Source organism: Ornithorhynchus anatinus, chromosome 3, assembly GCF_004115215.2.
Source record: "Ornithorhynchus anatinus isolate Pmale09 chromosome 3, mOrnAna1.pri.v4, whole genome shotgun sequence".
NCBI classification, from domain to species: domain Eukaryota; kingdom Metazoa; phylum Chordata; class Mammalia; order Monotremata; family Ornithorhynchidae; genus Ornithorhynchus; species Ornithorhynchus anatinus.
Genome location: NC_041730.1, coordinates 49,209,610 through 49,235,561, shown reverse-complemented (window position 1 = coordinate 49,235,561; position 25,952 = coordinate 49,209,610). Strand labels below are relative to the sequence as shown.

Below are 25,952 nucleotides of genomic sequence, written 5' to 3'. Positions count from 1 at the left end.
TCTGCTCCTTCTCTGCTCCTGCCTCCACCCTCTGCTCCCTCCCCCTTCACCCCTTTTCACCTCCCCTCAGCTAAGCCCTCTTTCCCTCTGCTCCTCCCCCTCCCTTCTGCTCCCCTCAGCACTGTCCTCATTTTTATATATTTTTATTACCCTATTTTTTTTTGTTAATGAGGTGTACATCCCTTGATTCTATTATCATGATTATGTTGTCTTGTTTTTTGTCCATGTCTGTCTCCCCCAATTAGACTTTAAGCCCATCATTGGGCAGGGATTGTCTCTGTTGCCGAATTGTAATATTCTAAGTGCTTAGTACAGTGCTCTGCATATAGTAAGCACTCAGTAAATACTATTGAATGAATAATCGAGGTCAACTACAATCAAAAGGAAGTAGAACAGGTTAAGGAATACTGGAAGAGAGAGAATTGAAACTTTTTTTTCCTTTTCCAATAATTTAACTTACTGGATTCGGGTCCTATCCTTCAGAGAATTTTCCTTGAACTGTCTCCTTCACTGAAGCTGTCTTCTGCTTCTTCTGGTTCAAGACTGCGATTGCAGCTCCGAATAATTTGAAAGATATGTTGACCGGTTGACTCTTTTTCTGGATTATTTAATCCGTCTTGCCCTACTCGTTGCAAGAAATTATCTTGTCCACTGTAATCAGCTACAAACTGAAAATAAATATATGTAGAATTAGACCTGGACGAGTTTAAACTTATACTTTTGTCACCATTCAAAACATTGTATAGGCAAACCCTGTATTTGCTTTTTGGAAATAAGTGCAACCCTGCTTGCTGACATACCCTAGGATTCATTAAATCTACCCCTAATGTTTCATCAATCCCTGCCAGGTAAATCAATTTCTTCTCTGACCCCTCCTCCCCTCATTCTACTACCACCTCCAGCCTCCCTGTTCCTGGTTTACTTTTCAGCTCCCATCACCTGTATTGATGTACCTGTAATGGGTTCTGTTCTAAACTTCTCTTTGTTCTTTCCTTAACTTTAATTCCAACCTGAGCAGTTGCTATTGCTGCCCCTGTATCAGCCATTCGTTATTGCCTCCTCCCCATTCTCTGTCCTGTCTTTTCCCATTCACTGGCATGTAACCAGGCTTCCCTGGCTTGATTGGGGCCAGGGGATGGAAACAGCAAAGAGTGGGTGGAATCAGGGGGTGGAAGCTTAAGAGGGGACTTTTACACACAGCTGGCCCAACAGGGTTAAGGGGGGAGGTGAGAAAGCTTCAAGGTACTTCTGGGCATTTCCCAAACAATTACAGCTGAGACAAAGAAATTTCATTCAAGTTAGAAAATTAGAGGCAAGGTAAGTCAGATCTAAAGACCTACACAGCTATAGCAATGCAGACCTCAGTACACACAGACACATAGATAACACAAGCAAATGCCCTTGGTTTCAGAGACGAAGTTCTTTGGATAGTCATAAATCAGCATGGCTAGCAAGAATGTTTCTGGGGATGCAGAAAGAGGGAGGGAAAGAAAGAGAGAGAAAAGGAGAATGAGAGATAGGAAGAGATAGTACACAAAGAGGGAGAAGGAAAGAGAGTGAGAAAGTGTGTCCTGAAAAGCAGGACTCCAGGGCTGACAGAGAAGGTTTGAAACATCTAGAGTCCCTGACCAGCAATGCTGCATCTGGGTGGCCAAAGGTGAACCCTGTTTCTTGCAAGAGGCCACCCTCCTCCCACTCACAGTGTGGTCTGCAGCATGGGGAGCCCCTTGCTGCCAGGAGCTGCAGGGGGTCAGCTGATGGTCATATGGACTCTTTCCCCCCAAAGTCACCCCAAAAGTGAAACATGCCTTCTCGACTGTTGAAACACTGGGCAGACTTCATCAAGGACTCTCAGCTGGCCTCTCTTAGGACTGTGTATCTCATATTTTTGTCTTTGATGTTTCAATTATGTGTTTCTTTGACTTGTTTCCATTGTGTTTGCATAAGACTCTTTTGTTCCATGGGTCTAGCTCTCCCCACTTACACTGAAGAGCTTCTTGTGGGCCAAGGACTGGTTTGTAATCGATTTTCTTAAATTGTCCCAGCATTTAGTTTAGAGCTGTGTGCTCTGCAAGTGCTTAATAAATGTTAGAAATAGTAATTACCCCAATGTTATTCTCTGTACAATGTGATAATGCGCTTCAACCTCTTCACCTCATTTGTTTTAAGGAAGATTTTTTAGCTGATTGATGATTTGTTCTTGTCTGTCTGTCTCCCCCGATTAGACTGTAAGCCCATCAAAGGGCAGGGCCTGTCCCTATCTGTTACTGATTTGTACATTCCAAGCGCTTAATACAATGCTCTGCACATAGTAAGCGCTCAATAAATACTATTGAATGAATGAATGAATGAAATTCATCTGTCAATTTTGATGTGAGACATAGGTCCCTCATATTGTTCAAATTAAGTCCCATTGGTTGCTTAGAGCCAATCCAGTTGAACTTCTCCAACCAATATGAGGTTAGATTCTCCCTTACAAGAGAAGATATGGCAGTGATCTGAGATGTCATCTTGCTCTGCAACCTAGATGACTTTCCAACTTATTTTTAGCAATCACCTACCAAGCTTCTGGGAAGCAGCATGACATTGGATAAAGCAAAGACCTGGGAGTCAGAGCACCTGGGTTCTTATCCTGGCTCTGCCACTTGCCTGCTGTGTGACTGTGGGCAAGTCACAATCAATGGGGTTTATTGAGTGCTTACTATGTACTCAGCACTGTACTTACCACAGTATTCTGCTTACAACAGAATTAGCAGATGTATTCCCTGGCCTCAGGTTTCCTCAACTGTATAATGGGAATTTAATATCTGGCCTGATTAACTTGTTCCACCCCAGTTCTTAGGACAGTGCTTGACACATAGTAAGTGCTTAACCAACACAATAAAAAACCTAACAAACAAACAAAAAACAACTGAGTGCTGGGAGTGGACAGGGACTGTGTGCAATCTTATAACCTTATATCAAACTCAGTGCTTAGCACATAGTAATCACTTACAAAGTGTCATTATTATTATTCATCAGTTTTTAAGGACATTTCAAAATCATTTGACAGTAGGTGTTACCTTGAGCATGGGGGTGAAAAAGGAGGTGGAGATTTTAGGAGGATGGGGGCTGGGAAAGAACAGGCCTCATAGAGCTACAAGGCCAGAAAGCCATCATCTTGGGTCTTTTCAGCTTTAATTGGAAAGACAAGTCATTAAGGCCCCCAGGTCCCCAGAAAATTTCATCCCTAGAAGCAGCGTGGCGCAGTGGAAAGAGCGCGGGCTTTGGAGTCAGGGCTCATGAGTTCGAATCCCAGCTCTGCCACCTGTCAGCTGTGTGACTGTGGGCAAGTCACTTAACTTCTCTGTGCCTCAGTTCCCTCATCTGTAAAATGGGGATTAAGACTGTGAGCCCCACGTGGGACAACCTGCTTCCCCTGTGTCTACCCCAGTGCTTAGAACAGTGCTCGGCACATAGTAAGCGCTTAACAAATACCAACATTATTATTATTATTATTATCCCTAAACCTGGACAATCTCTACCATTCATACAGGTCCTGGACCCAGCAGTTCTCTCTCTCTCTCTCTCACACCCACACACAACCACACACACATACCCAACCTCCAGCCACACCCACACCTATCCTGAACTCAAGTCAGCTAACATGGACAGGGGAGGGAGAACGAACACATAGAAAGCAAAAACTAAGTCACACAGTCCCTTTGTGCTTGGGAGAGCGATAGCTCCATGGAACATTACCTCTAAGGTTTCCTCCTGAGAGTTGTACCGAGGACAAAGTTTCAACAGGCTGGGTGCTCCATCGAGAACATCACAGAGCTCCTTCAAAAACACCCCACAAAATGGCACCACTCTGCAGCCAGGAATATTCAGAGCCCGGTTCACCACTTTGCGGTACTCGGCAGAGGACTCGTGTTGGGCCATGGCATCCTTCAGGCTCCTCATGGTTTCAATGTCAGTCTGTCCCATAAACTGCCACATCTTTAACACCTTCCTGGATCTATTGCAAAGAGATGACATCAAATTAAACTGAAAGAGGAAGGAAATGACTTACATTATTCAGGTAAAATTTAACCTAGAGGTCGGTTCTCTTTTTTTTCCTCAATATTGTTGAATTTGGAAAGCCTTTCCATTGCCATTAGGCTCCTCCATAACACAAGGAAGCTGCTTCGAGAAGTTGAAAAGAAAATGCTTTCAATCCAAAGGGGAAAAGTGTTCATACACAGGAGAGGCAGCAAATATTACCAGCAAGTTCCTAGGGGCATTTGGTACTGGCCTGGCCCCTCAAGAGGTGCTGGATCCTCATGTCAAAAGGTCAGTAGCAGCAACTGATATAGGTCCGGCTTGGCTGGGTGTCCATCAGTGGTTTCAAAACCAGGGCAGTTCCTAGAATGGTGGCTAATGGCCTAACACATCCTGGATGTGCATCGTCTTCCAGGAAATAAGAGACCAAGATGCATGCTACACTGCATACACTGTGGAGGTTTTGCTATGTACTGAAGTGTCATCATCTGAAACCTTTCATGGAAATCCCCAGAAACTTGTTCCAGAGATGTTGCATTCCCCTTTCGAGGCCCTGAAAGCAGGAGCACTGCTTCCGAGCAGCAGAAGCTGAATGAAGGGAAACTGGACATTTAAAGTCAAAATAGCTTACATAAAGACTTTCAGTATCATTTCTGTATCAGATAGGGGAAAGACCAGCTGAAACCCAGACTGCTTGGTCTAAAGCAAGATGCAGGGCTACCCTAGTTGTCCCTTTCTCCTCCTTCCCCCAATCCCACTAGAAGTCCTCTCTGCTTGAGTGATCTACCCGAGGACCTCTCTGAGTTGGAGGCCACTGAAGAGGTCCAGGTCAACTCCGGGTTTCTCCAGATGTTTTTCAGAATGATTCTGGAGTAGTCTTGACTTGCCAAACCCATTGACTTCTCCAGAAGCTCAAAACCCAGAACAAGCCCCCACCTTGGGGTCACCCATCCAGGGTCTGGTCAAGGCTTCCCTTAACTCTGGGGAGTCCCTGAGAGGCTGACATGCCAAACATTTCCGGAATCCAGGATGCTTCCTCCCCATGTCCACTGGGGCCTGCGACTGTCCCCACTGGGTCTTGTTTTTGAATGACCAGTACCTGAGGCCTGCCAGGAATTCCATAACGGCATTATAGTTGCCCATGTTCCAGCAGCATTTGGCCACGTGGACTAAATATGAGAAGACTTCTCGTTTCTCTTCCATGGAGCCTGCAGTTAGGATCAGCCAGGTCACCCAAGAGCTCACCTTTTGAAACAAAATACAGGGAGATTATCTGCAAATACACTGACAGGAATACACACATGCACACGCGCGCGCACACACACACACACACACACACACACACAAAGATTGGCTGTTGAATAAACTTGGGTCCTCTGTATGTTTTAAACCATGTAGCTGTGCAGGTGCAATTTGCAAGCTGTCTCATTCATCTCTTTTTCTTTTACTCCAAATCCCTCACCACCCAAATCCAAATCTAGGGCCCATGTTTCAAGCCATCCAAGTTCCTTGACCATCCCCCAATCATTGAGTTTAGTATCTATTTGTATCTATTAGGTAATTCCTACATAAGAATCCATAAATGTCAGAGAACATGAAGAATATTATCATTCCCTTAGAGGTAGTGTTTGCGCCACTGCCTCAGCAGTTCATCTATTTTCAATCAATCACTTGCATTTATTGAGTGCTTACTGTGTGCAGGGCACTGTACTAAGTACTTGGGGGAGTACAGTATAACAGAGCTAGTAGACATGTTCCCTGTCTTCAATGAGCTTACTGTCTAGAGGGGGATATAGACCTTTTTTTTCTGTTTTCTCAGTATTAGAAAAGCAATTTGGGCTAGCGGAAAGACCTCAGGCTTCGAAGTCATAGACCCTGAGTTCTAATCCCAGCTCTGCCAATTACCTGCTGTGGTTCCTTGGGCAAGTAACTTAACCTTTATGTGTCTCAGTTTCCTCATCTGTAAATGGGATTTAATTCCTTTTCTCCCTCTTACTTAGACTGAGGGCCTCAGTGACTCTGTTTGGACCAATTAACTTGTAACGTCCCAGCACCTGGCACACACACTGCTTAAAAACATAATAATCATAATAACAGTATTAAGGATCTTCTCACCCTCAATTCCTCTGCTTCCACCTTTTGCTTCAGTTTGCTCTGATCCGATGGTTGATGGATTTTAACTTATTTGTTCTCTGTTCCCTCTCTCCATTCCTCCCCTCTCCCTGCTCCCCTGACTCCTCCTCAGTCCTCCCCACAGTGCATAGGTGGATTCCCGATTAATTGAGAAATTGAGTTTAGACAATGATCAATTAATAATAACAACAATGGTATTTATTAAGTGCTTAATATGTATGAGCATTATGCCAAACACTGGGGTGGGTAAAAAATTATCCAATCAGACATAAGCTCTGTCCCAAATGAGGCTGACAATCAAAGAGGGAAGGAGAACAGATATTTAATCCTCAAGGTAAGCAAGGCCATGTGAGTGGTGGAGAAATGATTTGAACCCAGGTCCCTTGACTCCCAATCCTCTGTTCTAATCATACTAGAAGTAGGCCACACTACTTTTAATGGCTTCAGTCAGGGCTTCAATAGAATCAAGCAATCAATCAATCAATGGCATTTACTGAACACCTACTATACACAGAGCACTGCACTAGGTGTTTAGAAAAAATTAATATAGTAGAATTAGCAGACCCAGTCTCTAACCACAAGGAGCTTTCAGTCTAAAGGAGATTATTATTATTATTATTTGCGTTGAGTCATTTCCGATTCATAGCGATTCCACGGATATACTATCTCCAGAACATCCTGGCCTCTGCCATAATCTGCAACCTTTCTAATGGTTCTTCCATTATCATTGTTATTGTCTCTACCCATCTAGCTGCTGGTCTGCCTCTTCCACATTTTCCCTGGACTTTTCCTAACATCAGTGTCTTCTCCAGAGAATTAGTCCTCCTGATTTTGTGAGAGGAGGAGTTAGACACTAAATTAAATTACAGATAGGTGAAGTGGCAGAATGCAAGGATACCAACATAAATGCTGTGAGGCTGAGGGTGGGATAAATATCAAATGCTTGAGGGGTACACTTAAACACTTTGATAATCACCCTTCCCTTGCACTCACAGCCTTTTTGTACAGTTTTCTACATATCCATCTGTAATTTCTATTAATGTATGTCTCCCCCTAATTGTAAGATCCTTTTTTTAATGGTATTTATTAAGCACTATGTGCTAGGCACCATACTAAGTGCTGGGGTAGATATGTTAATTGGGTTGGACACATTCTCTGTCCCATGGGGGGCTCCCAATCTTAATCCCCATTTTACAAAGGAGGTAACTGAGGTGCTGAGAAGTTAAGCTAGTTGCCCAAGATGACAGAGCAGACTGTACTCTTTCCACTAGGCCAGGCTGCGTCTTCTTATGGCCAGGGATCATCTAATCCTACTCTTCTGTATTATATTCTGCCAAGCATTTAATTCTGTGCTCTGCACACAGTAAGGACTCAATAAATACCACTGACAGATTGATTGACTGATTACTACTGATCCAGTTCTATATAGGCAATGCAGAAGGGAGAGGGCAGAGGGCAAATAAGGGTTTAGTCAGGGAAGGCCTCTTGGAGGAGATGTGATTTTTGGGGGCCTCTGAAGGTGGAAAGAGTGGTGGTCTGTTGTATATAAAGGAGGAAGAAGTTCCAGGTGCAGGGGTCGGCAGTAACTAAACGAGATTGGAGTACAAAACAAAGGTTTGCATTATAGTCATGAAGTGTGCGGGCTAGGTTGTATTAGATCAGCAAGATGAGGTAGGAGAGGGTGATCTGATCAAGTGCTTTAAAGCTGATGATAAGGACTTTCTATTTGATGCTGAGGTGGATGGGCAAACACTGGAGGTTTTTGTGGAGTGGGGAGATATGGACTGAACATTTTTTTAGAAAAATGATCTGGGCAGCAGAGTGAGGTGGAGTTGGATAGGGACAGGAGGCAGGGAGGTCAGTGAGGAGGCTGTCCTGGGATCCATGTGGAGCACCACAATTTAGGAAGATTGTAAAGTCACTGCAAAGGGTCCAGAGGAGTGAACACAACAGGGAAAAAGGTGGAAAACAAGTTTTTGAGGAAGAGGTAAGGATACTCTTCTGAAGAAGTGAAAAATGAGGGCTTATGTAAAAATTGCCTTTGATCATTTATAGGGTAACTATAATGGAAATGCTAATCTCTGTTTATTGCCACAGACACAAGAGAAAATTGCAGCATTAGAGATTTAGACATGACATAAGAAAGAACTAACCTATTAGGGATCCCTCATTCATCAGTTTATTCTAACTTTTCTGGAACCGAATTTTATACTTTTGATCTGTCCGACTTTCCTGAGCTTGTAAATCACTGTGTGAAACTGTTTCCTATTGCTTTGAACCTTCCACCTTCAGGGATGCTCCCTTGCCCTGGTGCAGGAATTGGTGAACAAGAACTCTTTGTTTGCCTTTCTATGCCTATCTTGATTTTGTAAACTTTAATCATGGACTTCAAAGACTTCATCTTCTCCATTCCCTGATCACCCTGGCTGCCAACTCTGAGCCTACTCTATCTTCTTCTATTCTGTCCTTCCTTTCTTCTGAAATGGCACCCAGTAATCCAGGTCTGGTCAAGCCATGGCTTTTTAGAGAGGCCTTCCCTGAATAAGCCCTCTTTTCCCGGTGTCACTCTCCCTTCTATGTCATCTATGCACTTGGATCTGTGACCTTTGGATATTTGATATTCATCCCACCCCCAAACCCAAAGCACTTACGTACATATCTTTAAATTATATATTATCAATTACTTTTTTATTCATATTAATGCCTGCCTCCCACTCCAGACATCCCATCTCCCTCTTACCATTCCTCTCCAAATTCCTTGAACAAGTTGTCCACACCTAAGGATTGTCTCTTCTCCAATTCTCTCCTGAACCCCCTCCAATCTGGCTTCCGTCCCCTTCAATCCACATAAACTGCTCTCTCAAAGGTCACCAATAATATTCTTCTTGCCAAATCCAATGGTCTCTACTACATCTTAATCCTCCTCAACTTTTCAGCTGCTTTCAACACTGTGGACCACCCCCTTCTCCTGGAAACATTATCCAACCTTGGCTTCACTGACTGTCTTCTACTGGTTCTCCTCATATCTCTCTGGCCATTCATTCTCAGTCTCCTTCACGGGCTCCTCCTCTGTCTCCACCCCCTAACTGTGGGGGCCCCTCCAGTTCAGTTCTTGGTCCCCTTTTATTCTCCATCTACACTCATTCCCTGGAAGAACTCATTCATTCCCATGGCTTCAACTACCATCCTTATGCAGATAATACCCAAATCTACATCTCCTCCCCGATCTCCCTCTCTCCAAGCTCACATCTCCTTCTGCCTTCAGGTCATCTCTACTTGGATATCCTTTGTCACCTCAAATTTAACATGTCCAAGACAGAGCTCCTTACCTTCTCACCCAAACCCTGTTCTCTTCAGAACTTTCCCATCACTGTAGATGGCACCACCATTCTTCCCATCTCACAAGCCCATAACTGTGGCGATATATTGATTCCTCTCCCTCATTCAACCCACCTATTCAATCCATTACCAAATCCTGTCGGTTCCACCTTCACAACATCACTAAAATCTGTCCTTTCCTCTCCATCCAAACTGCTCCCATGTTAATACAATCACTCATCCTATCCCACCCAGATTACTGCAACAGCCTCCTTGCTGACCTCCCAATTTCCTGTCTCTCCCCACGCCAATCCACACTTCATTCTGCTGCCCAGTTCATCTTTCTACAAAAACATTCAGGACATGTCACCCTCCTTCTTAAAAATCTCCAGTGGTTGTCCATCCACCTCTGTATCAAACATAAACTCCTCACCATTGGCTTTAAAGCACTCTATCCACTTGCCCCCTTCTACCTCACCTAGCTTCTCTCCTTCTACCTCACCTAGCTTCTCTCCTTCTACAACCCAGGCTGCATACTTCGCTCCTCTGTGCTACCCTTTTCACTGTGCCCTGATCTCGCCTGCCTCACTGCCTACCCCGGCCCACGTCCTCGCCTCTGGCCTGGAATGCCCTCCCTCCTCTAATCTGACAGACAATGACTCTACCCACTTTCAAAGCCTTATGGAAGGCACATCTCCTCCAAGAAGCCTTCACAAACTAAGCCCACTTTTCCTCACCTCCTACTCCCTTCTACATCACCCTGACTTGCTCCCTTTTCTCTCCCCCCAATAAGCCCCACAGCACTTTTGCATATATCTGTAATTTTATTTATCTGTACCGATGTCTATCTCCCCTACTATAGACTGTGAGCTCACTGTTGGCAGGGATTGTTACTGTTTATTGTTGTATTGTTCTTTCCCAAGTGCTTAGTATGGTGCTCTGCACACAGTAAGCACTTAATAAATATGATTGAATTAATGAATGATTAAGCTCATTATGTCATAACGAGCTTATGTCTGCTAATTCTTTTGTATTGTACTCTCACAAGTGCTTAGTTCAGTGCTCTGCACATAATAAGTGCTCAGTAAATACAATTGATTATATCTTTGCAAAAAAATATATATTTGTGCTTGTCTTCTATTCCCCATCTGATGATATCCAACATTTGGTTAGTCATTCTGTCTGCTGCTGCACACTGAAATGATGATGTGCAGTCAACCGTGATAATGATAACTCTTTTCTGAGTAATGACTGATAGCATCACAACATTACTGGTCATTTAGTTTAGTTTTCTCCAGGTGCATTAACTTGCACTGCTCACATCGCCATCTTGTTAATATGCTATTTTTCAGTCCCTTCATTCAGCTTTTATAGAGTCTTCCTGTAGTTTGTCCCCATCTGCATGGCATTTCGTCATTCAGAAGAGCTTAATGTTATCATCAGAATTAGAGATGCCATTGCAGGCTCTCTTTGTCATTCTCTTCCCTAGCTCCTTCCCTTGTTTCCACTGGGGAATCTATGGTTCTGTTGCCTCCTTTCCAGCAGCTTTCCAGTTTCCTTTCACAGCCTTCTCTGGATCTCATTGTCAAACTGAATTTTACTTGACTGCGAGATGCCACTGATTCTGCTCCCACTTTTAATGTCAGAAGAACTGGTCAAAAAGATCTGAGGATAGAGATGGTTGCCACTGTTGATAAGCAAATACCACTTCTCGAAAAGGTAATGTTGTAATGTAGGAAGAGTTTCAAAGTACTACTCTCCGACGTCCTCAGGACACCTAGGAAGGGCAACAATATGTTAAAATCTATTTATTTACTTTTTAATGGTTTTTGTTAAGCACTTACTATTTGTCGAGCACCGTTCTAAGCACCATAGAGCTTGTCGAGCACGTTCTAAGCACGTGGGGTGGATACAAGTTAATCAGGTTGGACACAGTCCTTGCCTCCCAGGGGCCTAAGTAGGATGGGGAATAGGCACTTAGTCCCCATTTTGCGGTTGAGAAAACTGAGTCACAGAGAAGTTAAGTGACTTGCCCAGAGTCACCAAGCCAGTATTAAAATAATAAAAATAATAATAATGATGATGATGGTATTTGTTTACTATGTGCAGAGCACTGTTCTAAGCGCTGAAACCCAGGTCCTCTGGCTCCCAGGTCCATACTTTATCCACTAGGACATGCTATTTCTTTGATCATTTCTTCACAAATGAAGTTACATGGTTCACTGCATTACTCTGAAAGGGAGGTTTTCCCATTGCTTATAAAATTTAAATGAACAAGAGTGGTACTAACTCAAAACTCTACTCAATTTAGTGGAACAAAGTGTTCTTGTTGCCACCTAATGGCAGAACATAAAAAGAACAACCACTGAAAGCGTCTAGATTGGTACGGAGGGGCCTGCTTGGCAAGTCCCAGTCTGGAAGAGCTGGCAACTTCTGGCTAGTCCCAGTCTGGAAGAGCTGGCAACTTCTGGGTGTAAATGAAGAAACAGAGGGTGAGTCCAAGTTCACAGAAGTCTCCCCCAGAGAGGGGATGCTCAGGTGGGTGGCGTGGAAGGTCACACAGAGCTAAGGAAAGTGGGTTAGGAATGACCTGATAGACAAAAACCCCAGTCAGGGTATGGTAAGTATCCCTTCTCTATCTGCCACCCACTCCTGCCAAGAGGGGATGTGATACTTGTCTAAGGATCTGCTCATCCTTGCCCCAGTACCCAAGGAGGGCACTGATGATTATCAATCAACTGTATTTACGGAGTGCTGACTTTGTGCAGAGCTTTGTACTAAGTGCTTAGGAGAGTACAATACAGTTGGTAGACATGATCCCTACCCTCAACAAGCTTACAGCCTCTTCTCTGGCCCGCAGGGAGAAGAGCTATTACCTTACCCAACCGCCATACCACTCACAGTGGCTGGCTCCATCTGGACTTGCAGCTCTTAATGCAACTGCTGTTGCTTGCTGATGGGAGCACCAGGCAGGTGGTGAACCAGGCAGAGGGGCTACTCACCCCCAGAGTGCTGGGGAAGGAACACAGGAACACAGAGAGCAATCTCTGCCTCACCCTGCAGCCTCGGGTCAGGGAGAGGCAGCAAGAAACCCCCAGGTTCCTGGGCTTCTCCAGGGACGATGGCCCAACTGAAGAGGGCTAGGAGGCAAGTCGCTACCTTGGCTCCACCTTAGGCTCATGTCCTACTCCAAGGAGCAGAAGTGGGGAAAAAAGGTCTGAGTCAAAGCAATGTGCTGAAGGTGAAGAAAACAAGTGGAGAACATGTAAACACCCAATAGGGCTCAGGAAGAGGCCCTTTGAGGGAGATTGACCTGTAAATGTCCAGGATCTGCTAGGAATTCACAGCCCTGACAAGCAATTTGTCCTAGGATGCCTTGGTAGTGGAGGAATTAGCAGAAGAGACAGCCACTAGGCCAGAGGTGGGGAACTTTTGGCTTGTGAGCAAGACCTGGCTTTTCATGAAATCAGCCCTCTTGAGCATAGGTGTTTATACCATGGGCAGGCTCGGTGCTGTGAGAGCCATTCTATTACCTTCCCTCTCACAGCTTTCTGGGTACGATGTAGCTTGCCTTTCCTGACTCTGAGGACTGGAAAGGATTCAAAGCAGGGTCAAGTCACCATTTCCACTTCTTGGCTTCTGCTCACACTTGGTGGCCCTGACCCAGGTTATGTTGGGATTCCCTCTGGTCTTACTGGAAGGCAGGGGAAGCTGGTGCTTCTCTCGCCTACCATTCCAACAGCAGCAGTGCCAAAGTGGACCAGCCAAGCTAGGCAGGTAAGGGGAGTGCTCAACTCCATCCTGACCTCTGCCTACACTGATGCAGTGGCAATCTGCTCCATACTAGGCATGGAGGTGCAGGTCCGGGGTAAGAAGAGCTCCAGTGCTGAGTGCCAGTCTCCCCAAAATCCCTGGAGGGATAAATTCACCCCATGATGTAAATTAGGGCCAGAGTAGCAGCAACACAGGAGAAGGAGGGGAAGTGTGTGAGAGGTGCAATCAGTGACACACTGCTGAGCCGAGCAGAGACCTAGCCTCCCTGCTTCCCAGATGAGTCAGGAATAAGTTTGTCTTCTCATTCTTTTTCTTTCTCTCACTCCTCTTCCCCTTGCTTTCTATTCACATTGTACAGATGGATCTTGGCACCCCAGCTGCTCAAAAGTTTCATTTCATTTGGCTCTTCTGCAGGAAAAAAAATATAGATCCTTGCTCTATGATTTGCAGTTTCTCGAAGCAGCGTGGCGCAGTGGAAAGAGCACGGGCTTTGGAGTCAGGGCTCATAAGTTCGAATCCCAGCTCTGCCACTTGTCAGCTGTGTGACTGTAGGCAAGTCACTTAACTTCTCTGTGCCTCAGTTCCCTCATCTGTAAAATGGGGATTAAGACTGTGAGCCCCATGTGGGACAACCTGAGTCCCCTGTGTTTACCCCAGCGCTTAGAACAGTGCTCTGCACATAGTAAGCGCTTAACAAATACCAACATTATTATCATTATTATTATTATTATTATTATTCTCACAATAAAAAGCGTGAGTATCCTGGAGTAGCTATGTCTTCTTGGGCTCTTTCTGATCAAAGCATTTAGTTGGGGATTTGGGGAATTTCCTCGAAGAAATTCACTTTTATCTCCACCTTTAAAAGACTCCTTGTCACCCTCTTTTCGAAGCCTACTAAAGATTTTTCAGGCTGACTCACTTAAGGAGGACTAAGGATTGAATGCCTTTGAGAGACAAGCTTCTTTAGCTTGCTGCCCTTATAGACCCTCTAAGAAAGGGCGAGAAGTGAGTGTGCCTGAGAACATTTGAATTAGGCCTGGGTGTAAATTCTGGTAGATTCTGGGATTCTGTTGCTTCTACTGATCTAAAGGGATCACTGTGAGTGGATTTAAAGGGGTTCAACAGCTGCTCCCACTGTCTCTACTGATTAGGTGTCCCCAGACCAGCTGGGAGATAGATACCTTTTGATCATTCTGGGAGGAGATTTTGGATTGAAGGACAAAAGTCCCTGAGATGGCTGATTGGGGAGTGCAGTTCCAGTCCAGATTCAGGTGATTCTGGGGCCTTCACTAACAATGCCATTAGACTAAAGGGGTATGGGAAAAGGAGTTTTCACAGCTGTCAGCAGGCTGTACAGATAATATCATTTCAAGGGGAACCTCAAAGCCTAATGCTCACCATACAGCTCAGTTCCATTAATCCACACCCTAGAATCTCTACCCAGATAGAAAGCAAAATAATCTAACATGGAAGTACTGTACTTTTGATCAAGAGGCAGATATAGAGTCATCAGTCAGTCACTTCTGTCTTGGGAGGTCAGAAACTAGAGACTGTCTGATTGTAAATCAAACACTGAACAAGGTCCTTCTGAATAGGGGGAAGCCTCTCCAAAGGGGGCACACAGGACCTGTCTCCTTGGGCTGCCAGGCAGCAGGTAGTTTAAACCCACACAATGTCATGAAGCCCAAGGCTCTGATGGCTAGGGTGTTCCTTATTAAGCTGTTAAAGTCAGTGACTCTCCCAGGTTTCCCTGCCCATCTTTAGGGCTACTTCCTTTGCAATATTGCCATGCCATTGGGGTAGATAGCACCAAACACCAATCAAATGGGAAGCAGCAGGGCCCAGTGGATAGAGCACAGGCCTGGAAGTCAGAGGACCTGGGTTCTAATTTCAGCTCTGCCACTTGTCTGCCATGTGATCTTGGGCAAGTCACTTACCGTCTCAGTGCATCAGTTTCCTCATCTGTTAAATAGGGATTAAGATTGTGAACCCCTTGTGGGAGATGGACTGGGTCCAACTCTTTTCTCTCCCTGACTTTCCTGTCACTGTGGACGGCACTACCTTCCTGTCTCACAAGCCTGCAACCATGGTGTCATCCTTGACTTTGCTCCCTCATTCACCCCATATATCCAATCCATCACCAAAACCTGCCGGTCTCACCTTCACAACATAACTAAGACATGTTTATATAATATATAAATATAACATATAATAAATAAATATAATATATAAATATAATATATATAATATAACATTATTATTATTATTATGTTTCCTCTCCATCCAACCGCTAACTTGTTAGTACAGTCTCTCATCATTTACTGACTGGATTATTGCATCAGCATCCTTTCTGATGTCCCAACCTCCTGCCTCTCCCTGCTTCAGTCTATACTGCACTCTGCTGCCCAAATTATCTTCCTACTGAAACGCTCTGGGCATGTCACACCCTCCTCCTCAAAAATCTCCAGTGGTTGCCTATCAACCTTCGTAGGAAGCAAAAACTCCTCACTATTGGCTCCATCACCTTGCCCTCTCTGACCTCTCCTCCGTTCTCTCCTTCTACAGCCCAGCCCGCACACTCCGCTCCTCTGTTGCTAATCTCCTCACTGTGCCTGGTTCTCGCCTGTTCCGCCATCGACCCCGGGCCCACCTCTGGCCTGGAATGCCCTCCTTCCTCATACCTGCCAAACTAGCTCTCTTCCTCCCTTCAAAGCCCTTCTGAGAGCTCGCTTCCTCCAGGAGCCTTCCCAGACTGAGCCCCCATTTTCCACTGCTCCTCGTCCCCTCCCCATCGCCCCTATTCCCTCCCTCTACTCTAGCCCCTCCCCACAGCACTTGTGTATATTTATTATTCTATTTATTTTATTAATGATGTGTATATATCTATAATTCTATTTATTTTAATGCTATTGATGCCTGTCTACTTGTTTTGTTATCTGTCTCCCCCTTCTAGACTGTGAGCCCATTGTTGGGTAGGGATTGTTTCTGTTGCTGAATTGTACTTTACAAGCACTTAGTACAGTGTTCTGCACAGAGTAAGCGCTCAATGAATACGATTGATTGACTGAATGAATGACTATCTTTTATCTACCCAGTGTTTAGTACAGTGCCTGGCATATAATAAGTGCTTAATAAACATCATTAAAAAATGGAAGATCATTTAAGTGGGTGTTTTTCCCTGAGTTCAGAGCTTCCCTGGGAACTGTGCATGCAGTCAGGGTCTATTGGCCATTTACAGAAATGGAGCCCAACTTTCCCAGTGGTTTTTAGGTTTGCAGTTTGGGCAGGGGGTATTTGTCCTGGGACAGGTTGAGGCCTGTCTGCTGTGTGACCTTGGGCAAGTCACTTAACTTCTTTTTGCCTCAGTTACCTAATCTGTAAAATGACAATTAAATCCTACTCCCTCCTACTTAGACTGTGAGCCCCATATGGGACAGTGACTGTGTCCAAACTGATTAACTTGTATCTTTCTCAAAACTTAGAGAAAGTTAGAAAGTTAGAAACTTTCTAGAAAGTTAGAAACTTAACTTCTTTTTGCCTCAATTACCTAATCTGTAAAATGACAATTAAATCCTACTCCCTCCTACTTAGACTGTGAGCCCCATATGGGACAGTGACTGTATCCAAACTGATTAACTTGTATCTTTCTCAAAACTTAGAACAGTGCTTGGCACATATCATTATTATTAGTAGTAGTAATAATAATCAGGTAAGGTCACATCTCCTCCAAGAAGTCTGCCTTAAGTAGGCCCTCTTTTCCCCAGCACCATCTCAATCCTGCATCATCTCTTCACTTGGATCTGTGACCTATGCACATTTGATATTCATCCCACCCTCAACCCCACATCACTTATGCACATATTTTTAAATTATATATTCTAAATTATTGATTTATATTAATGTCTGTCGCCCCTCTAGACTATAAACTAGCAGGCAGGAAATGTCTCTCCCAAATCTGTTGTATTGTACTCTGACAGTAAGCACTTAGTAAATGCCAATGATTGATTAACTGATAACCAGTTGGATCCTCTGTTTTTACCACATCCCAAACTGCATATGGCATTCAGATTCCAGCTTCCACCTGCCTCCCCTCCCCTGTGCCCCTGGGCACCTCACACTGCTCTGGACCTGGGCCACATCAGCTGCTCCTCCTCCATTTCCCCTCATGCTGCTGGCTCACTGGCCTGCCAGAGGAACAGAGAAGCATTATTTACAACTCAGTTTTTCATTTCTGAAAATGGTTCCCAGGTCACCCAGAAACTGAGTGGTCAAGTTTCTTGAAACTGGTTCAAGTGTCTTCTGGACTCCAGAATAATTCAATCATAAATTATGCACATTAAGGTCATTGCCCAGCTTATCAGAACACAGAAGGGCAGTTGTGTAAGGAGAAAGATACCTCCTGGTTTAACTGGAAGGAGAGCTGAAAAGAGGGACCTGACAAATCAAAAGCAAAGAATTGCCGAAGAATGTTAGAGGCATGGAATTTCTTGGAGCATACTGTGCTCTTTAATGAGGTAACAGTGGATGAAATTTAAAAGCTGTGGACTTTTTATTTGAGAAAACCTGGGTCTGGAGGAAAATTTCACTCATTTGGGGAATTAAAATGCTCAATTTTCAATCAGGAAGTTGCTGCAGGGGTCTAAATGTAATCTAGCTGACTTTATTACAAATAACTTTGTTTCCACTCTGGGTTACAATAGCCTCTGGTTTCAAGCTGGGAATTTACCTTCTGCCCTGGGATACATCTCTGGAGTGGCAAATCTAGAGCATGAGAGGGCAGTCAATGTCCCAGTTAATCTTTCAGCTGACGGACTAGGACGTTCTTGAAGGGGTGTATACATAGTGTACTTCTTTGGTTTCTCGACACACTGCCTCTTCTTGGGGAGGAAATCTGAAGTTGAAAGGGGGATAACTTGGTGACTTGTGACCCAGGACCTATGGCCTGGATTGGGGGGCCTACACTGGAATTAGAACATGCCATCAGCAGGGCCCAGCCTCATTGTTATGGTCAAGGGTAGGCTCTTAGTCTGGGACAAAGTGCCTGGATTTCTGAAAAGTGGACTGTGGTGGGAGCATTCTGGAGTTAAGGAACTCTGGTTGGGATAATGATCCCCCTATCTCACTCTGAACTTTGAGGGAGTCTCAGGCCTGAGTCCAAAATGGAGTCCCCAAAAAGTCCTGGCAGGAGACAAGTTAGTAAAAAATTCTACTTTTACTTAGCTTTTAGCTGCTTAGATGAAAATTTGTTCTAAAGTATTATTTGATCATAGCCCAAGATGGGCTGGGAAAATTTAAGGAAAGACTGTCGCTCAGTGGCCTGGCTTTACGAAAAATTATTTTGCCCCTGCAGAAAAAATGCATTAGTTTGCACCATGGAAACCCTACACATCACTGAAGACCTTTCCTGGCAGCATGGAGCAAAATGTCAAAAAGAATTCTGTTTCCTAGGCAGCACTCTGGCCAATGATACAAAAATAGACAAGGTCAGCACATCATTTAGGAGACTGTCAGAGTTTGGTGGCAGTGTGGCACCTGATTTAAGATTAAAATGAAAATCTACAGAGCACTACTGCTTTTTAATCTTCTTTATGGTTCTAAGACCTGCACCCCTACAGTCGGCCCTTTGAGAATTTCCATGATCATCACGTCACTATAGACCACACTTAATAATAATAATAATTGTGATATTTGTTAAATGCTTACTATGTGTCGGGCACTGAGGAGGATGCAAGGTAATCAGGTTGGACACAGTCCTTGTCCCGCATGGGGCTCCCAGTCTTAATCCCCATTTTGCAGATTAAGGAAATGAGCTACAGAGAAATAAAGTGACATGCCCAAGGTCACATATTGGATAAGTGGCGGAGTGGAGATTAGAACTCAGGACCTTCTAACTCCCAGGCCTACATCCCTGGGACTGGCAGCCTCTCACTGAGGTTAAGAACACTTTGAGGCTGAGGGGTCCCAGCTTGAGGACAATCCAGAAGCGGGAGCTGCCAGAGCAACAAGCAAGTTAAGAGCATAAACAATGTGAAGCAGAGTGGCCTAGTGGGTACAGCATAGACCTGGGAGTCAGCAGACCTGAGTTCTAGTCCCAGATCTGCCACTTGTCTGCTGTGTGACTTTGGGCAAGTCACTTCACTTCTCTGTGCCTCAGTTCCCTCATCTGTAAAATGGGGATTAAGACTGTGAGCCCCATGTGGGACCCCGAATGTGTCCAACATGACTACCTTGCATCCACCCCAGTGCTTGGAACAGTGCTGACACATAGGACTAACCCACAGCCCTGGATCACTTGCACAATTCGCCTCCTTCGATCTAGTGCTCGAGCTGTAGAACGCTGCTGGCAGAAATCTAAATATCATATCAACTTTGTCCTTTTCAAATTTATGCTTGCATGCTTTAACTCTACCCTCTCCTCTGCCAGGCAAAACTATTTCTCTTCACTTATTGACACTCATGCCCATCATCCTCGCCAGTTGTTCCAGACATTTAACACCCTTCTCAGGCCCCCCCAACCCCACCCCCACCCCCCACCTCCTCCATCCCTTGCCCCTCAGTGACTTGGCCATCTACTCTATTAAGAAAATTAACATCATCAGGTGTGAGCTCCCTAAAGTCGGCCCTGCCTCTCCTCAGTCCTTTCCCCTTCTGGCCTTCTCTTCAACTCTCCCATCTTTCCCAGCAGTAACTCCAGAGGAAATCTCCTGCCTCCTCTCAAATGCTGCTGCTCCCCTTCTCAACATGTGCATAGGACTCAATTTATTTGCACTTTATCAAAATTCTAGTCCTCTCCCTCCATCCCTCCCTAACAGCCATCTTCAACCATTTGCTCTCCAATGGCTTCTTCCCCACTGCCTTCAAACATGCCCATGTCTCCCCCATCCTAAAAAAACCCTCCATTGACCTCACAGCTCCCTTCAGTTATCACCCCATCTCCCTCCTACCATCCTCTCTACACTCCTTGAGCACAATTGTCTACACCCACTGTCTCAAATTCCTCTCTTCAATTCTCTCCTGGATCCCCTCCAATCTGGCTTCCATCTCCTTCACTCCACAGAAACCGCCCTTTCAAAGATCACCAGTGATCTCCATCTTGCCAAATCCAACAATCTGTACTCCATCTTAATCTTCCTCGACCTCTTAGCTGCCTTTGACACTGTGGACCATCCCCTACTCCTGGAAATGTTGTCCAACCTTGACTTCACTGACTCTGTCCTCTCCTGGTTCTCCTCTTAACTCTCTGGCTATTCATACTCAGTCTCCTTCATGGTCTCTTCCTCTCCCTCCCATTCCCTAACTGTGGGGGTCCCTCTCAATTCAGTTTCCATTTCCCTTCTATTCTCCAACTGAACTCATTCCCTGGAAGAACTCATTTGCTTCCAGGGGTTCAACTACCATCTCTGTGCAGAAGAACTCAACATCTCCTCCCCTGATCTCTCTCCCTCTCTCCAGGCTTGCAGCTCCTCCTGCCTTCAGGACATCTCTACTTGGATGTCCTCCCATCACTTCATACTCAAAATGTCCAAAATAGAGCTCCATATGTTCCCACCCAAACCCTGTCCTCTCCCAAACTTTCCAGTCACTGTTAACGACACCACCATCCTTCCCATCTCACAAGCCTGTAACCGTGGTGTTATCCTTGACTCCTTTCCCTCATTCAACCCTCAGATTCAATCCATTACCAACTCTTGTCGGTCCCACCTTCACAACATCACTAAAATCTGTCCTTTCCTCTCCATCTAAACTATTCCCATGTTAATACAATCACTCATCCTATCCCACCCAGATTACTGCAACAACCTCCTTGCTGACCTCCCAACCTCCTGTCTCTCCCCACGACTGGGTGTAGACAGTCCATACTTCACTCTGCTGCCCAGATCATCTTTCTACAAAAATGTTCAGGACGTGTCAACCCCCTCCTCAAAAATCTCCAGTGGTTGTCCATCCACCTCTGTATCAAACATAAACTCCTCACCACTGGCTTTAAAGCACTCCATCTCCTTGCCCCATCCTACCTCACTTTGCTTCTTTCCTTCTACAACCCAGTCCACATACTTCACTCCTCTGGGGCTAACCTTCCCACTGTGCCCCGATCTCGCCTGTCTTGTTGCCAACCCCAACCCATGTCCTACCTCTGGCCTGGAATGCCCTCCCTCCTCAAATCCGCTAATTACTTTCCCCCACTTCAAAGTCTTATGGAAGGGACATCTCCTCCAAGAGGTCTTCCCAGACTAAGCCCGACTTTTCATCATCATCCACTCCCTTCTGTGTTGCCCTGACTTGCTCCCTTTGTTCTTCCCAGCTCCCAGCTCCACAGCACTAATGTATATATCTGTAATTTTATTTATTTATATTGATATCTGTCTCCCCCCCATTCTGTGAGCTCGCTGTGAGCAGGGATTGTCGCTCAGTATTGCTGCATTGTACTTTCCCCAGTGCTTAGTACAGTGTTCGGCACACAGTAAGCACTTAATAAATACAATTGAATGAATGAATGAATAAAGAAGCAAGAGTGAAAATTCTGGCTATAAACATCAAAAATAACTTTATAACAAAAAAAGACTGTGTACATCATGTGGTCAGGACTGTGCCCATCTTAACCTTTTCAGCCAGGTTAGGTGCTAGGAGGAGGGGTGCTAGGAGGACAGCCAAAATAAAGGCAAGGAGTGGAATCAAGAGGAAGAATGCAAAGGAGAAGATAAGAGAGGGAGAGAAGAGGAGGAGAGGGAAAAAGGAGTCAGGGGAAGAAGGTAGATCTAGGAGAGGCATGAAGAGAGAATAGAAGAGAAGGGGAGAAAGAGGACAAAGCATCAGGGTAATAAGAAGAAAAGAGAGACAAATTAAGAAAACAAAAAGAAACAAAACAGGATCGTGGTTAGACCTACTCCTGAAATGAGCTTGTGCTCAACTGTCACGATGCACCATCCCCTCTGAGTTCTGCAGGTAGAAATGAGAACACGTTCCTGGGCTGTGTGCAGCTTCCCTTGGCCTCTCCCTCTCAACTAATTCTAAAAAAAGGGACTGCAAGACTGAGGAAGGTAGGGACATAGAACTAGAGATGTGCGGGGGTGATTGTAGGGTTGTAGGAGCAGCATATATTGAACATCCACTTGGAATAGTACACTGTACTAGCTCAGAGGATCTGGAAGTAGATCATAGAGGAAGTGGGGCTGACTCATCTAGCTCTATTCCCACACCCTTATAGAGACAACTTCACAGCCAGCAAGATCCTAGCTACTTCTGGCTTCATCAACTTCATCGATTCCTTCATCCTTCTCTCAGCCATCAAGGTTCAAGAGGAGATGTAAGGCCTTCTTTGTAAATCTACTTCCTCCACCTGCACCTCTGACCCTTTCCCTTCCCTTGCCTTATAAAAACCCTTGCATCCTCTCTTCCTCTGATTGACTGATTCTTCTCCATTGATTGATTCCCTTCTAAACTGCCATCTTGAACTGCTCAGGCTCTGGTGCCTCCTTCCCTTCTGCCTTCAACCCAATCTTGTTGTTGACAGGATTTGCTGTCACTGCCTTTGGCCTGTGCCTTCGATTTGGAGGTGTGGTAAGGTATTTATCTCCAGGAGACAAATCACTAGAATATTTCTACATGGGTCGGTGAACCCAGGATTTCTGTATTCAGCTCTGACTGATTTCTGGTAGATCCCATGGCGTGATTGGCTGGAAGAAGTGGCATAACCCTCTCAAAAAGAAGCAAGTCAAAGAAAACGCCTCAGTGAAATTGCTTAAATCACTTTTGCATCAAGGTATGAGAAGCAAAATCCTCTTGTTTGTTACTCAAGTTGGGAACCTATCTTGAGTGATACAGAGTTCTTCCGAAGTTAGAACACTGTGTTTACATCTCATCTGTACACTTAACTGTTTGAAAGGTGTTGGCTTTCACCAGGAGACACCAGGGACACAGTGACTAAACAATATGATGCCAACCTGGAAGCCATCGGTTCTAGTCCTGTTCTTGCTCAATCTCACTGTGTGACTTTGGATAATCCTGCCTCATGATTGCCTTTCTGTCCATAGCAACATCGAATGCACTTGCAGGCTTGTGTAAAGAATGGCACGGAAGAGATTGCAAAGCACGGAATAATGTAATGTTAGAAAAAAAGGTTTTTAACCATCTCAAACTAAAGCATTGGGACTACGTTAGCACTGATAAAAGCTTCTGAGTGTTAACTAACAGTTGCTTCTCTTCTTAACAGTGCTCTGCAGAGCCCGGTGTTTCCTCATTCTGTTCCGACTTCATGAGCAACATTTCCAAAATGTATGTTTGCTTAGGTGAAGGGAAGAGACAAAAATAAGCAATATCATCAATATTGTTTGGGCACATCTCTGAAATTGTTGTACACATACACAGCACATGAAGTAGTGCCTTGTACAAGTAAGCAGAAGTGCAAGGAAGGCCAAAAAATTGCTGAAGACTCCATGGAGAAAATAAATCTTGGCTGCCTGAATTTAAGGATGAAATCAGAAGCACTGGAAGAACTGAGTACATGACAGTAGTTATATGTTACTCAGCGACCTCATAAAACCCTGTTTATCTGTACAAAGATTCCTTAAGCCAGGCTTTCCGCCCATTCTAGCTACTTTCCTTTATATGCCATTCAGACAGAAGTCTCCCTTATTAGCCTAGCCTTGGAGCCTCATCAGGGTCACTCAGACTCTCACTGATCTGGTGTTGGTTGATTTCTGACTAAAAATGAGACTATGGATTTGGTTTTCCTCACTAGGAAACAGCTGCCTTGGCTGAGGAAAGCATCCTCCATGAGGCTTCATTACATAACCATGTCCCTTGGGGCCCACAGCTATGTCTCCGGCTGCCACTTTGCTGGACCCATCAATCAGTTGCCAGTGTTTATTGAATGCTTGCCATGTTCTTGGCCCCCAACAAAGAGAACAAAGAATCCTTCTCCCCATCTTCATCAGGACAGCCCTGGGAAGCCAGACTCCCAGGGAGAAGCAGCATGGCCTCGTGGAGGAAGCTTGGGCCCGGGAGTCAGAAGAACCTGGGTTCTAAACCTGGCTCCAACACTTGTGTGCTGTGTAATTTTGGGCAAGTCACTTAACTTCTCTGTGCCTCAGTTCCCTCATCTGTAAAATGGGGATTAAGACTGTGATCCCTATGTGGGACAGAGACTGTGCCCAACAAGATTATCTTGAATCTACCCCAGTGCTGTGTCCGGCACATAGTAAACACTTAACAAATACCATTATTATCATCATTACCACCACCACCATCATCATCATTATTATTATTATTAATAATTCCCATGCAAACCTTTAGTAGGATTTAGAACTTCAGTTCCAGGCTCTTTTTAGGGTCTCATTGTTCACCCAAGTGAAAACATTTGCCCACTTCCTCAGAAAACTCCCATCATTTTTATCCCTTTATCTATGAGTGAATCTAAGGAGCATACTTATCTCAAGACATAGTGGAGAGACCATAGGTGCCAACTCTTCATTTTTGAGCCTGGGGTTGAACAACTTGAAAGGTGGGGAAGGGGAAGGAAGCTAGGAGATGGGCCTTTGAAACCCTGACAGTTGTCAAAGAACAGAATAATTTAGTGACTGTAAAGTATAGAAAAAATAAATGATGTGATGATAATGAAAGTGGGGATTAGTAAAGAATTATGTACAATTTATGTATTCTAAAAAAAATCATCTCAGTAAATGAGGGCAATGGAACACAAGAACATTGGTTAAATTGTAATTCTATGGGAAGAAGCATCTTTGGGAGTAGTTCTCTGACCACTTACCTTCACCTGAGCTCTCTCCCCCTCTCCCAACCATTTAGTATTTTTCACCAGCCACTGGACCCTCCCATCCACCCATCCACTCTTCCACCATCCTCTATTTTCTCCCATTAATCCACTCTCCTCCTTATGGATCCACAAAGATTCATAAAATTTTGTTCTCTCTTTTTCATGCTCCTTTGATGCTTTTTTTTTCTTTATTTTCTTCTAGACTATAAGCTCCCTGTGGGGATGGAACATGACTTCCGACTCTACTATATTGTACTCTCCCAAGTACTTAGAACAGAGTTCTGCACACAGTAAGAGCTCAATAAATACTTTTGATGGATTGCCTTCACACATTCCTACATTTCCCTCTGCTCCTCCACCTCTCCCTTCCCATCCCCACAGCACTGTACTCGTCCGCTCAACTGTATATATTTTCGTTACCCTATTTATTTTGTTAATGAATTGTACATCGCTTTGATTCTATTTAGTTGCCATTGTTTTTACGAGATGTTCTTCCCCTTGACGCTGTTTATTGCCATTGTTCTTGTCTGTCCGTCTCCCCCGATTAGACTGTAAGCCCATCAAACGGCAGGGACTGTCTCTATCTGTTGCCGACTTGTTCATCCCAAGCGCTTAGTACAGTGCTCTGCACATAGTAAGCGCTCAATAAATACTATTGAATTTATCCATCCAAAAATTTTTTTCTGTACCCCACAGTACAATCCCAGTTACTGCTCCATCCCTCCCCTCCCATTCCTGAACAAACTCCCTGAATGGGTTGTTTTAACCCGTGGCCTCAAATTTCTTTCTTCAAATTTTATTATTATCATCATTATTAATAATATATTTAAGTGCTTACTATATGTAAAGCACTGTTTGAAACACTGGGGTGGACAAAGGTTAATCAGTTAAGACACAATCCCTGTCTCACATGGGGCTCACAGTCTAAATAGCA

At 44.6% G+C, this 25,952-nt stretch overlaps 1 protein-coding gene across 1 annotated transcript in view; it reads right to left on the bottom strand.

Annotated features, from left to right (window-relative positions):
- PLCE1 (phospholipase C epsilon 1) overlaps window positions 1–25,952 on the bottom strand; it is a 363,948-nt gene that overhangs the window by 96,765 nt on the left and 241,231 nt on the right. The window contains 4 exon segments of the mRNA XM_029060510.2: window positions 461–488; window positions 491–668; window positions 3,742–4,000; window positions 5,123–5,268. Of these exon segments, the coding sequence (XP_028916343.1) occupies window positions 461–488; window positions 491–668; window positions 3,742–4,000; window positions 5,123–5,268 (611 nt within the window).